Here is a 15,228-nt window from a genome sequence, read left to right as displayed (position 1 = left end):
GAAAAGCTTGAGGATTTGCCTTTACACCAGGGAGAATTTCTTTGGGGAGCTGGCAGAGGCCTCATTGCATTCAGAAAATCAAGGTATCCCTGAATTCTCTGCCAGGTTGCCTGCCCATAATACCCCTTCCACAAGAGCCAAAAGGAAAAATCACCACTTCATAAACCAGCATTTACTTTGTATTCAGGCTGCCAGAACCTTCTCTTGGCCCAAGTGTTCCTACTCTTACCCAAGTAGCCCTTGGTCATCTCTGACATGAGTCCTGAGCCTTGTTTAGAGGGACTACAAGCACAGGTTTCAGAAAATCCTCAGACTGTACACATACAAACCCCCATCCCAGCAAAGAATGGTGTTGGATTCCTTATCAGGAAAAGATACTAGCTCCTCCTGGCAAAGAGACCTTTCAAGCCTCTAACACTATGAAGAGAACTACTTTGTATTCAGAAAGACAAGAGAGATCTGACCCATCCTAGATATCAGTGACCTATATCAGTATTACTCATAGATTCGTATATAAAGCCAGAAGGGCCCACTGTGACCATGTAATCTGACTTCTTGTATGTTAGATAAAGGAAAGATTTACTGTGGGAGACATGTTCCTAGAAGAAGGCAACTGACTCTGTGCTCTGATCCTTTTGGACATTAACATGCACATAGGGATATTTCCAGTGCATATAAGAAATATCTTGTGTTTGTCATGGGGAAATAGCACCTCCAATTTCATGTGTTGTTTTTTGATTTGGCATCTACTGTGTCTCTTTGTGAAATGCTTGGCAGTAGTCATGGCTTTCCAAGCACCTTCCATCCAAACTGTAGTGATGGCAGTTATGTAGAAGAAAGAGGGAAGACCAAAGACAGGGTAGGCCCACTGCTTAGTGAAGAGGGAGAAACAGTAACAGGAAACTTGGAAATGGCAGAGATGCTTAATGACTTCTTTGTTTCGGTCTTCACCAAGAAGTCTGAAGGAATGCCTAACATAGTGAATGCTAATGGGAAGGGGGTAGGTTTAGCAGATAAAATAAAAAAAGAACAAGTTAAAAATCACTTAGGCTTGGTCTACACTACCCGCCCCAATTCGAACTAAGGTACGCAACTTCAGCTACGTGAATAACGTAGCTGAAGTCGAAGTACCTTAGTTCGAACTTACCTTGGTCCACACGCGGCAGGCAGGCTCCCCCGTCGACTCCGCGGTACTCCTCTCGCCGAGCTGGAGTACCGCAGTCGACGGCAAGCACTTCCGGGTTCGACTTATCGCGTCCAGACTAGACGCGATAAGTCGAACCCAGAACTTCGATTTCCAGCCGTCGAACTAGCTGGTAAGTGTAGCCAAGGCCTTAGAAAAGTTAGATGCCTGCAAGTCACCAGGGCCTGATGAAATGCATCCTAGAATACTCAAGGAGCTAGTAGAGGAGGTATCTGAGCCTCTAGCTATTATCTTTGGAAAATCATGGGAGACGGGAGAGATTCCAGAAGACTGGAAAAGGGCAAATATAGTGCCCATCTATAAAAAGGGAAATAAAAACAACCCAGGAAACTACAGACCAGTTAGTTTAACTTCTGTGCCAGGGAAGATAATGGAGCAAGTAATTAAGGAAATCATCTGCAAACACTTGGAAGGTGGTAAGGTGATAGAGAACAGCCAGCATGGATTTGTGAAGAACAAATCATGTCAAACCAATCTGATAGCTTTCTTTGATAGGATAACGAGCCTTGTGGATAAGGGTGAAGCGGTGGATGTGGTATACCTAGACTTTAGTAAGGCATTTGATATAGTCTCGCATGATATTCTTATCGATAAACTAGGCAAATACAATTCAGATGGGGCTACTGTAAGGTGGGTGCATAACTGGCTGGATAACCGTACTCAGAGAGTTGTTATTAATGGTTCCCAATCCTGCTGGAAAGGCATAACGAGTGGGGTTCCGCAGGGGTTTGTTTTGCGACCGGCGCTGTTCAATATCTTCATCAACGACTTAGATATTGGCATAGAAAGTACGCTTATTAAGTTTGCGGATGATACCAAACTGGGAGGGATTGCAGCTGCTTTGGAGGACAGGGTCATAATTCAAAATGATCTGGACAAATTGGAGAAATGGTCTGACTTAAACAGGATGAAGTTTAACGAAGACAAATGCAAAGTGCTCCACTTAGGAAGGAAAAATCAGTTTCACACATACAGAATGGGAAGAGACTGTCTAGGATGGAGTACGGCAGAAAGGGATCTACGGGTTATAGTGGACCACAAGCTAAATATGAGTCAACAGTGTGATGCTGTTGCAAAAAAAGCAAACACGATTCTGGGATGTATTAACAGGTGTGTTGTGAGCAAGACATGAGAAGTCATTCTTCTGCTCTACTCTGCTCTGGTTAGGCCTCAGCTGGAGTACTGTGTCCAGTTCTGGGCGCCGCATTTCAAAAAAGATGTGGAGAAATTGGAAAGGGTCCAGAGAAGAGCAACAAGAATGATTAAAGGTCTTGAGAACATGACCTATGAAGGAAGGCTGAAAGAATTGGGTTTGTTTAGTTTGGAAAAGAGAAGACTGAGAGGGGACATGATAGCAGTTTTCAGGTATCTAAAAGGGTGTCATAAGGAGGAGGGAGAGAACTTGTTCACCTTAGCCTCTAAGGATAGAACCAGAAACAATGGGTTTAAACTGCAGCAAGGGAGGTCTAGATTGGACATTAGGAAAAAGTTCCTAACTGTCAGGGTGGTTAAACACTGGAATAAATTGCCTAGGGAGGTTGTGGAATCTCCATCTCTGGAGATATTTAAGAATAGGTTAGATAAATGTCTATCAGGGATGGTCTAGACAGTATTTGGTCCTGCCATGCGGGCAGGGGACTGGACTCGATGACCTCTCGAGGTCCCTTCCAGTCCTAGAATCTATGAATCTATGTCAAGCTTGGAGTCAAGAGCCTCTGCCAGGGGATTTCACACCCAAGGAACTTGGTCTTTCCTCATAAAACCTTCCCTCGCATATTCGTGTTCTGGAGGAGTGTGGTTCTGAAAATATTAAGGATCTTACGAGGCATATCCCCAAAGGCGACCCAAATTGTAACAGACAATCAGTCCACCATATTTTGTATAAATGCACAGGGATGTGCTAAGCATTACCTTCAATGTCAGGATGCCTTGCAGCTGTAGGAGTTTGGGGCGGGGGGGAGGTCTGTCCCACAATATGCTTCTGGTTGCCATGTAATTAGCAGGGTAAAAAATACAGTTGGACATGCAATCAGTCTGTGACTGATATTCACAAATAGTCTTTATTAGGCAAGTGGTGGATCAAATCTTCCTTATAGAATCATAGAAATGTAGGACTGGGGAAACGGAGGCAGAGAGTGTGTAAGTTTATTGTCCAAAAGCACAGAACTGAGAATATAGAACTCAAGTCTCCTGACTCCTAGTCCTATGCCCTTTTTAAAGGCTGTTCCCACATCGATCTGTAAAAGTGCTCTCTCAGCACCTCCAACCCCTAAATCAGAGTACAGTAACAGGGTTTTCCATCACCATCTTGATCATACAGAGTTATCCACCACAGGAAGAGGGGAATGTTTTTGAAGAAGGGGACATAGTTCCTTAGTGGTGGAAGGAGGAAGAGTGGCTGCAGAGAGACTGGTTGACCCTTCCCAAACAGTGCAACTGCCAATAATTTTTCTTATACACACTCTTGCCACTCTGTCCCTGATCTTTATTTGAAGGGGAAAAAATTAATTGGGCAATCCATTCAGTGAGATATCACCTTTTATGTAGAGCGGAATGCAATTAATTGTTACAGTTTTTTGTCCTATGGAAGGGAATAGCATCTTCTAAATAAGTGTCTTTATTACTAAATTTTCTCTACAGAGATTGAGACTGTGCAGAAGCCTAAATTTTTATGCAAAAGTGAGCCTCTTCCACAGTTTCTTTCCTTAGATGATATGTCTCCTTTGCCTGGCATTTGGACTTGACAAGTTTTAGGTGTTTAATAAACTCCCCTTTACCTTCAAGGATTTACTGCACCATATCAGCTGAGTGACATGGAGCTATACATTCTTTGGTTGTAGAGGGTGACGAAAACAATTTCACTAATTTTGTTTTACCAAGTGTTATATTTGTATTTTATTAAATATGGATTCCTGTCAGGCTTTGTAAAACAAGCTTTTATTTAATTTGCTTCATAGACATGCTTCATAGATGTGTTTGTATGTACATTTACACTCTCAAAAATCAGTTCTTGTTGGTCCTTTTTTTTTTTTTTAAAGGAGGTAGGAGCAAGAATTGGCGTAAGATGTATGAGATAACTATGGAAAACTTGGTCCTGTAGTTAGAGCATACTTATCACTTCATGTCTCAGTTCACATCTGTTTAAGTTATCGGTTTTCAGCTTTTAGTTTCCCTGGCAATGAAAGCAAACACCATATTACTACAACTTCTAACAATAACTCCCTGTTTCAGTATTCTGCTAAACTGAACTGGCCCCAGAGAGATTCACATAAAATCATTCTCTGTAACTAGCTGTATTTCATGTGGACACTATCTGTATAATAATTATGTATTTGTGATACCCATATGCCCTACAAGGCCATTAGTGTGCATGTACACATAGGCACTTGCTTCTGATAATATCCAGTGCGAACACTCTGGGTAATATAAACTCTATAAAAAGTGGAAAATACACACACCCATGGTCATGGCAGTATTCCACAGTTCTAATATCATACAGTTAAAATGCCCAAAAAACAAACAAACCCCAAAACAAAAAAAAACAAAGCAGGAAGTTCAAAAATAATTATAGAAACACCTTACTTGCTGCTGTATAGTTGAAGCTTTTATCCCCTCTTCCCACCCCCCAAGAGATTTTAAAACTTGAGTAGAAAATAAACGGTGGGGTGAACAGGAGACTCTGCTTAGAGTGAATTGTCAAATAGCAGGTCCAATACTTAGAGACAATGATGAGCTCCCTTAGCTACTTTCTAAGCATATACCATGCTGTGCTTGGTGCACAAGCTGCTTTAAGCTGTAACTCTGTATTTCCTGGCTTTTATAGGAGCGATTTACACTTTTAAAGGCTACGTTTGTGTGTTGGGAGGGGTGAGGGGGTAAACTATATACTATTCCCTTAGATTTCTGCCACTATCATATCTGCTGGTTGTTTCCAGTTGGAATACACACAGCACATAAAGAACCTTTAGAAAAGTGAAGAGTGCAGAGAGAATGCATTGTAAAAGATCGAGGGAAATAATCATATGGACAGTCTAGAGGAGTAGTGGCTATATGATTCTGATGTAGAAGTACACAAAACAGGGTGGCTAACTAAAAACTAGTAATAATGTATTTCAGTAGAGAAAAGAAAAAATGGAGTCTGTGTGACTAACTTGGCCTGGAGCCAAGTACGGCTGAGCACTGCTCACTCTGAAGCCAGCAAGCCCTGCTTCCAGTCAGTCAAAGAGGTAAAATACAAAGCAGTGATATCCCTTCCCCCACGCTCCTATTGGTATGAATGCTGTCACCATAAATACCATACTAAAAGTTTTGTGAAAATAATTATTTTGCTTAAGAACATAAGAATGGCCATGCTGGTCCATCTAGCCTCATATCTTGTCTCCAACAGTGGCCAGTACCAGAGCTTCAGGGGGAGTATACAGAACATAGCAGTTTTGGAGAGATCTACCCAGTCTTCCCCTCCTGGCTTCTGGCCGTCAGAGGTTCAGGGACACTCAGAGCATGGAGTTACATCCCTGACCATCTTGGCTAATAGCCATTGATGGACCTATCCTCCATGAATTTATCTAATTCTTCTTTGAATCCAGCTATACTTTTGGCCATCACAACATCCCATGGCAATGAGTTCTACAAGTTAATTGTGTGTTGTGTGAAAAAGTGCTTTCCCTTGTTGGTATTAAACTTACTGCCTATTAATTTAATCCGGTGACCTCTGTTTTTTGTATTGTGGGAAAAGTTAAATAACACTTCTGTATTCACTTTTTCCACAACATTCATGATTTTATAGACCTCTGTTATATCCGCCCTCATCTGAACAGCCCTAATATTTTTTAGTATCCTCATATGGAAGCCATTCCATACTCTTGACCACCTTCATTGCCCTTCCCTGAACCTTTCCAATTCTGCTTTTTGAGATGGGGTGAACAGAAATGGACACGATATTAAATACATTGTGTGGCTGCACCATGTATTTACATAGTGGTATTATATTTTCTACATTCTTTTTATCCTTTTCCTAATAGTTCTTAACATTCTATTAGCTTTGTTGACCACTGCTGTGCATTGAGCTGAAGTTTTCAGAGAACTGTCCGCAATGACTCCTCGATCTTTCTTGAATAGTAACAACTAATTGAGAACTACACATGTGTGTGTAATTGAGCTTATTTTTTCCAGTGTGCATTAGTTTGACCTGTCAAGGTTGAATTTCATATGTCACTTTGTTGTCCAGTCACCCAGTTTTGTGAGATCTGCCTGTAAATCTTAGTTAAGTCCAAAGCAGACTACAGTCTTGAAACTATCCAGATTATTTGAATATGTTGAACGGCACAGGTCAAAGTATGTATCCTTGGGGGATCCCGCTGTTTACCCATCTCCATTGTGGAAAAGCTCACCACTTATTCCTACCCTTGGTTTTTCTGTCTTTTTAGCTAGTTACTGATCCATGAGAGAATCTTCCCTGTTATCCCATGACTAATTAGTTCCCTTAAGAGTTGGTGAGGGACCTTTGTCAAGGCTTTCTGGAAATCCAAGTACTCTGTCAACTGGGTCATGCTTATCCACCTGCTTGTTGACACCCTCAAAGAATTCTAATGCATTGATGAGGCATGATTTCCTTTTTCTTCCCCCCAATATGTTACATTCATCTATGCGTCTAATCATTCTGTTCTTTACTATAGTTTCTACCAGTTTGCCCAGCAATGAAGTGAGGTATACTGTCCTGTAATTGCCAGGATCACTTCTGGAGCCCTTTTTAAAAACTGTTGTTACATTAGCTGCCTTCCAGTTATCTGGTACAGAGGTTTGTTTCAGCAATAGGTTTCAAATTACAGTTAGTCGTTCTGCAATTTCATATTTGAGTTCCTTCTGAACTCTTGGGTGAAAACCATCTTGTCCTGCTGTGATATCTTGAAAATTCAACTTTCCTGTAAAATATTGAACATAAATTGCCCCTCCCCCCCAAAAAAAAAGTGGTAATAAAAATTGTTACAGACTGCATTTGTCTGGATAAGTTTGCCAATCATATAACCTAAATTGGACCCACCCAGCCATGCTGCTTCCATATGGCCTGCGGTATGGAATGTTGAATTGGCCTGACTGGAAGCAACTCCGTCTGTCAATGACTAAAGGGCAAGTGATATCTTCAAAACTTCCAAGTATGGCTTGGTAGCCTAGTTAATTTTAGGAATGCTTGAAGAATGTTTAACTGATCCATCAAGAGACCCAGGAAGATTGCATAGGGCTACCAGTGACTTTAAACCAAGCATATGGAATATAGCCATTGTATTGGAACTGTATAGGGGTGCACATCACAAATCCGTCACACTGTTTTGGATACATTTGGCCTGGATCTGGAAATTGCAGGTGATTGAGGTTAGGAAGTGGCTTTATGGAGCTAAGTGAGGGAGTCTTCCCACACCTTCTTTCTGCTTGCACACTGTACTTGACTGAAACCACTACTCCCTCTGAAGCTCCCTATTAGCTGCTGAGTATAGATGTTCAGAAAGCTATGACCACAGACGCTTAGATATTATGGTGATGGAAGCCAAATACTTAGATAGATATATGGTTATACTGGGCCTGGACTTTCACTAGCAGTAACTTTCTCTCTCCAATTATTATTATTATTTTTTTTATTAAAGAAAAATGTTGAAACACATTGGGTGGTATGTGGCAGACATTCTGGTGGAACTGTCCTTAAACAATAAATGGTTTTCAATAAATGCATACCATGTTACTATGAATTTATAGAAGGAAACTAACTAGCTGTACTATTGGGCAAGAACAGTGGTCAAGCGACTTTTTTGTAATGCATTTGAATTTTAAAATATTTTTCTGGTTAACTTTACCAGTAAGAAATTACGTTTGTATTTCAGTAATCACTTGGGGAAGAGCCTGCAATTGCTGATGGACAGAGTGGATGAAATGAGCCAGGATATTGTTAAATACAACACTTACCTGAGGAACACAAGCAAGCAGCAGCAGCAGAAACACCAGGTTGGTAGCTGAGAGAAGCTGAATCAAAGCTTTTTTCCCCACAAAATAAGGGTGAAGCATCATATAAGGCTACATTTAATACCATTCAAACTACACTTTAGAAGTTCCCTGAATGTCAGTTGCTACATATAGAGGTTTGTTCAGAAAGCTAACTTCTGTGCATTATTTGAAACTCTTTGCCCCAAACATCTGCCTACTTAAAACAGAGAGATGGTAACATCAGGTGACAAACTCTGTATTCACTTTGTATTGCCAAGATTATGTGAATAATGCAGAGAGGCATTTATTTGGAAAATCCGAGTGAAGTAGCTTCCAGGGTGTTGCACCTCATTTCTTTACTAACTTTAATTGCTTTAGTAGTGGATCATTGCAGTGTAGTTAACAGTCTGTACTTCATTTAAAAAACGGAGCAATTGTGATTAAGAGCAAGCAATTTTGATAAGAAACAAGAAACCAGCTGCTGAGAAGTGGATGGTGCAATGTAATGTAACTCCCTCACATACAGATATATGAATGTTTAACCTTTTCTTCATTAATGTGGCCTGAAGACCACATTTGTCATTGCTGCTGAAAAATTGTTGATTGACAACATTTCGTACCTGATAGCATACTGAAATGCATCCAGGTACCTCTGCGCTGATGTATCAAACTAATGATTAAAATATCCTGTGTATCTTTTGGCCTTCAGATTTAAATATATTTGCTATGAGTTTAAGTGAGCAAGATACTGATTAAAGTTTATGCCTTTACTATCTGCATATATCTAGCTAATCCCAACATATATTTTTATATCTGTGGTACCATACAAAATACATTAAATGGCTTCTAAAATTTTTACATCTCTTTAAACATAAATGTAACATTTCTTTATTGTTTAGTTTAAGCACCATTTTTGTAAAAACATAAATATTCAGCTAATGGCTGAAAAAATGGTCTTGCTTCACTTAATTTAAAAATATTGTAAAAATAGAATTGAAGAGGAAAGAACTATAAGAGCAAGCTGTAAACACCTTCTTCTAGTCAAATTACTTAATTTCTTCCTTCTAGTGGCCCATAGAGTAATGACTTCCAAGTGGCAACATCATACCCAAGCACTTGTAATGGATAAAAGAACTAATAAAGCTTGAGATGTACTGATGGGCAATAACTTGTTTTAATCAACTCTGTATCGTTAATTTGTGGTTTTCACTCTTCAGCTGAAGAACATTATTAAGGGGTCTTTTCCCCCTGCCATATAGCAACAACATTGTGTTGACGTAGGACTTAGGAATTTCTAAATTTGTATTTATTTATTTATTAACTGCTGCAAAATTACATAAAGAATTGGCTTCTTGTACACTCTTGAATTTTAGTCACTCATTTGACTGTTTGAGAAAATTGAGTCTTTTGCACCCTGCTGATCTTTCTATCAAATACACTGCTGACTTAGCTTCAGTAAAAATGGATTTTAACCCCCTTCCAATACAGAATGCTACAGTACATCTTTCTGCTTACAAAAGTCCCAACTCAAAAGTAAAGTTAAACATATTTTTTATAAAACCCCTATTGATATATAGGCATGTTGAGTGTAGTTAATTTCAGTTTGTACTTTTGGGGGATTGGACAGGATTTATTAAATAAAATCCACAAATGGGTGAAGTAACTCCTTTAATTTCTTTGTTGGCTGCATTTGAGAAGCTTCTCTTTAATCAGCTATACTTGTGTTAAGAATCCTACCACCATCTGTGTTTGTTGCATTGTTTCCAGTACCAACAGAGACGTCAGCAAGAAAACTTACAGCGACAGAGTCGAGGAGAGCCTCCGCTTCCTGAAGAGGACATGAGCAAACTGTTCAAACCTCCACAGCCCCCTGCCAGAATGGATTCACTGCTTATTGCAGGTAATGGTTCTGGAGATCTTTCTCACTTCGTAGCCACAGGAAAAATATAGTTGTTACCCTTAATATCCTGCTTTCACTTTACATATGATGTCATGTGATATCTCAGTGTTTGCACTGTTTCCCTTTGCTTAGTCTCTCTAGGGAAATACCTAAGAAATATAACAAAAGCTGATGAAAAATTTTGTAGCCTTAGTTTAAAGGTAACCACAGTATTAAACTGAAATAGAGACATAAAGCTAGTTTGTAGGGGAGAGCTTTAAATTTGTGTGGATGTGGGGATCATGCACTTTTATCTCCTCTTCAGATCTAGTTCTTTCACAGCTGGGAGAATTAAATCTGGCCAGGTGGAGCTCTAGGTGAAGAATAGTTTCATTTTCTCTCCCAGCCCCAAGGTAACTGAAGAAGTGAGTGGAAACAGAGCATTGTCTTTGCCTACACATTCAGATCTCACCTCTTGTGCAGCCACTGATTGCCACACCTGACTCCGGTTCATCTCCCATTTCCTGTGCTTGGTAGGACATGCAAGACAGATACCAGAGATGCAGCACAGGAGCAGAAAGATAGAACCCAAGCTGCCGCCCCCCCCCCCCCCCCCCCCCCAAAGAGTCCTAGAATGGGAGACATGATGAGAAAGAGAACTGCTTAATTTTAGGATGAGGTTTATATTTGAGTTTCTTCTGCTTGTTGAACCAATTGACTGTTGCCACTAATTGGATGGCATTCACTTGAGAGGCACTCAGATATATTAGCTCCCTAATATTTTGAATTCTCACGCCATTTGAAAGTAACTTGGAAGGTTTTTACACACACCATATACAGAGAGCAAGAGAGAGAATTAAAATAAAGCCCTGTGTAGTCTGGTGCAGTGGAAGGAATGAGCAACTAACCGATCACACAAATACAAAATTAAAAGAATTGGCCCTTAGTCTTGTTGCTTGAAACAATTCAAATGAGGGAAAAAACACACTTCAGTGAGTCACTTTTTTAGTATAGTTCTAAAACAATAGGTGCCCTGGTTTATTAATCCACAGAATTTTGAGTGTTGTCTTGGTACAATTTGTCTTGGATAATGAATCTTAGCAGCACAATGCTACTTGAAAAATACATGCTAACATAGTTTTATGAAATGTAATAGAGAAATTGAGTGTGCATGCTTTTATGATGGTGGGTTATGGCTCAGTCTTCTACAAGAAGGGAAAGTGAAAACAATTATACTCCAAAACAAAAACAGCCTTCAGCCAAAACACTTTCTCCATTTGTTCTCGTTAGCATAGTTGGGGAAGAACTGAAAGCATCCACTTCTTTAATTCATATGGAGTTAAGTTTGGAGATAAAGAATAAAACGTAACTGTTTTGTCTCTGAGGCATTTAAAAACTTTTAAATAGAGCATTAAATTGAAAGTTTATTGGTCTGCTAGACAGTCTTAATTTTGATTAAACTGGCTTTGTTTTGCTATTCCTAACAGGATAAATAACTTGTAGCAGCACTTGTGTAAAAATGGTTTTATGGAGATGTTTGATCTGTATAGCACTGACAAGTCTTCATAGCCTGAGGATTTTTGAAATTGCTAATAAAGTGAAATATTTGGTGAAAACATGGCCAACTAAATGTCAGATGGGAGAGTTTTCAAACTAATAGTGGAACATATATGATGATTCTTTTTTAACTGGGACAGCAAATGAGTAAGGATAAAACTGAAATTTAGCCTTGCGGTGTTTTTAGGGCTTCTAAATTCAGTTAATTGATGTGGTTAAGCATCCAACACAGCACCATGAATTGTTTATCCTTTATATCGTTCAGCTGTCTTTTCTGAAGTTGCATGTGATGCAACTTTTTTGGAATTAAAATTGGATTTTGCTTACAGGAGTGATAATTCATTTTAATGCATACTAACTTATCCATTCAGCTTATTTGATTTACTGTTCTTCCTAACTCTATTTGTGTATTTAAAAACTCTTTCCAATCCCGAAGCATAGGAGTAGTCAAATTGTGCAGGATGCTGCTCTACCTTATATAAATGGTATGTTTTAATAATAATTGCTCTTTGAATTTTTAAATTATAATCAGAGTTTTTTGTTTTTTTTCCTGTTGACAGGTCAGATTAATACCTATTGCCAGAATATCAAGGAGTTTACTGCACAGAACCTGGGCAAACTCTTCATGGCACAGGCTCTTCAAGAGTACAACAACTAAAGAGAAAAAAAATCTGGTATTTGATATAATCTCCAACAAAAGGAGATGCCCTGACTCTCAGTTTATACTTCTGACAACACTTTTAAAAACCTTGTTTGTGTATTGGAAAAATATATTGTGAAACCAAGGCACACAGGTTTGCCTAGAATTCTCTTCTAAAGAAAAATAAAAGCAAATTTAACACTTTTGTTTGGCATTTCCTTATTTGTTGTCCAGATTAGACTGGAATTTTCCATGGTGGGTTTTCTTAACACTCAATATTAATTAACTCATGTTGCGTGTCCTACTATGTTCATTTGTACCAACCAATAATACATGTATTTAACTTGGAAACTAGGAATAAAAAATACCTCATATATGCAACATGGCTGAGTTAACTTTGCAGGAGAAATCTTAGCCTTTTGAATTTCCTGACTTGAGTGCTTGAATTTACAATCATAATGTTGCATTAGTAGTAGTTTTTTGCATTTAACTTCTCTGGACTTTTTAGTACCACATTTAGCTTGCATGGCACAAAAATGTCATAGGCTTCACCAGCAGAATATATATATTTCTTGTAATGCATCATAGTTAAACCTCAATTATCTGAACACTGATTAATCAAATTGTTACACAGAGGTGTGAAGCGCTCCCTGCAGTTTGGCTGGATTTAAGCTGTGCAGAAAAAGAACCATAGAGGATTTCAGTTCTGTGGAGTTTGTCAGACACATTGATGGATTTGGAGCTGGTTGGTAATAATTCACAAATGCTGCATGTTGACCTAGTTACTGGGATGTTTACTGTATGAATATATTGTCTTTGTTTTTCTAGACAGCCCTATATTAAACTATCAGGAAATGAAGAATGGCTCAAGATAAACCACCCCATAGCAAACACTTCACACTTGTTAAGGGATAATGCCCAAACTGTTACCTTTGAAAACTTTTATCTTCTACCCAGCCAAACTGCAAAACTAATTTTGTCTAGAATGGCTAAAGACCCGGAATGCAGAAGACTAAAAAAACTATGGGAGTTTAAAAAAGGCATGCTTTCTTTCTCAACAAAAGCAGGAGTTGTTTGGAAGAACTAGGCTGAAATACAAAACACTCCTCTGAGGGTGTCTAAAGAAGTTAGACTTGCTTAGTTTACCATCAGCCTTTTCTTAAGATAGACTTGTATAAACTGTTTTAAAATCCATTTTCTCAAAATGCTCTGTTTCCATTGCAAAACAACCAGTACTTTGGTTTGAAGGGGGTTGTTGTGTTACTGAATAATACTGGTCGCAAGTTCCTGAAGGGGAAAACCACAGATGCCAGAATTAATTCAACCCTGTGTGTAGGAGAACGACAGGGTGCTGTAGCTCGGGGCTCAGTCTAAGAGTGCGAGAACTGTGGAATTCCACCCCAAGATAGATAAATGCACGAGTCCTGACACCTGAGGGGGTGCTCTCAAACAGGACCACAAAAGGGACAGATGCAGCTAGTCTTGTAACAGTGACATGTGCCATGAGGAAGTTTTTCATAGTGTATAAATTGAACAAATATACAACTTTAGACCAGAGCTAATCATCTGGCATGTTTATACCCTATCCTGACTCACTATACAGTGAACACCTGCTCATTCAACTCTCTGTGTAGTCCAGATAACAACCTACAATGGCTCCTTGTCTGACTCAGTGCTACTGGATCTAATGTGCTTTTGGCGCTACAAAGGTGCTGTAAGTAAGCAACTTATTCCAGACCTAAGCAAACTGGCTGCTCTTAAAAGCTCCTCCATCCTGTGGTCCAAATCTTTTCAGTTAATCAAGCTGACATTATCCTGCTTCAACAGTTGATCTTTTAAAATCCTGTAACCAAATAAATGCCTGTGCGCACATGAGTGTTCACAGCCAACAGCTTAGCAGAAGCTTCTATTTAATCAATCCTATATTTTCAAACATGGTTACTCTTAACCCCCCCCCCCCAATTTAGCTAAGCAAGTATTTGGGATGTCAGTGTGCTTCAACAAGCAAGTCTGAAGTTTGAGTTCAGCTGTTGTTATCCTTACTGGAGCACAATGTGTGCTCAGTATTTTTTTTTATACAACAGGAACAGTAGGAGGGACTTATACTCAGAAAACTTAAAAGGGTAAACATATTTAGCTGAAACTTTTCAGAACAATTCACCTTCAAATAGAGATCAAACATGAAAAATTTCAGCCCAAAAGGAGCATGTTTTGGAAAGTTAAGAGCATGTGAAAATTCAGTGTTAGAATGGAAACCTTTTTTTAGCCTTAACTATACTAGTTATAATATATAAATTTATATGCAAATTATGTACTCTGGCACCTGGCAAACTGCCTATACAGCCTTTCTTGATTGAAAGTTTGGGCACCTTTGCATTAACTGTTTGTTGTATAAACTAATCTAAAATCAAAGATCTGATGAAGTATCCTGTTACAGTACAACATTATTCTGAGTACTGTTTACTATACAAAGACCTCGAGTTAAATAGTTACAGCATGGGAGGGAAAACTAAGGTGCAAGGTTGAAGGGAATAAAGAACTGGAATAAGATGGAGACTTGAGGTGGAAATTAGTATCTTCTAGATGTCTGGAAATAGAGAAGGCGGCTTATACCTATAATGACTCAACTGTGTGACTGACTGGCATGCTAATGTTGAGTAAGCAGATGTGGCATAGAAGGGAATGAATAAAGAAGGCCTACAAAGTAGCTCTTAGCAAAAGCTACATTAGAGGGTTTTAAGAACAAGATGTCAATTTTGAACAGGAATCTAAAATGAATGAGGAACCAGCTGAGTTCTTTGTGGATGGGGGATGTAAATGTGAGAGATGGGCAATAACATTCTCCTATGTTGGACTTAAAGTTTGAGTTTAGTGGATTTTATATGGATAAAAGGGATTTGCAGCAAGGTAATAATATGAAAACAGACAGAAGATTTCAACAGAGGTGGCGTAACACTAGCCGTGGAGAAGGCATGC

At 39.0% G+C, this 15,228-nt stretch overlaps 1 protein-coding gene across 1 annotated transcript in view; it reads left to right on the top strand.

Moving 5' to 3' along the window:
- EIF3H (eukaryotic translation initiation factor 3 subunit H) overlaps positions 1 to 12,458 on the top strand; it is a 132,864-nt gene extending 120,406 nt beyond the window's left edge. The window contains exons 6-8 of the mRNA XM_034763502.1: positions 8,077 to 8,197; positions 9,944 to 10,076; positions 12,173 to 12,458. Coding sequence (XP_034619393.1) covers positions 8,077 to 8,197; positions 9,944 to 10,076; positions 12,173 to 12,270 — 352 coding nt within the window. The 3' untranslated portion in view covers positions 12,271 to 12,458. The remainder of the gene's footprint in view (positions 1 to 8,076; positions 8,198 to 9,943; positions 10,077 to 12,172) is intronic.
- Positions 12,459 to 15,228: the final 2,770 nt, after the last annotated feature.

This window comes from Trachemys scripta, chromosome 2, assembly GCF_013100865.1.
Source record: "Trachemys scripta elegans isolate TJP31775 chromosome 2, CAS_Tse_1.0, whole genome shotgun sequence".
Lineage (NCBI taxonomy): Eukaryota > Metazoa > Chordata > Testudines > Emydidae > Trachemys > Trachemys scripta.
This window is presented reverse-complemented; position numbering and strand designations above follow the sequence as displayed.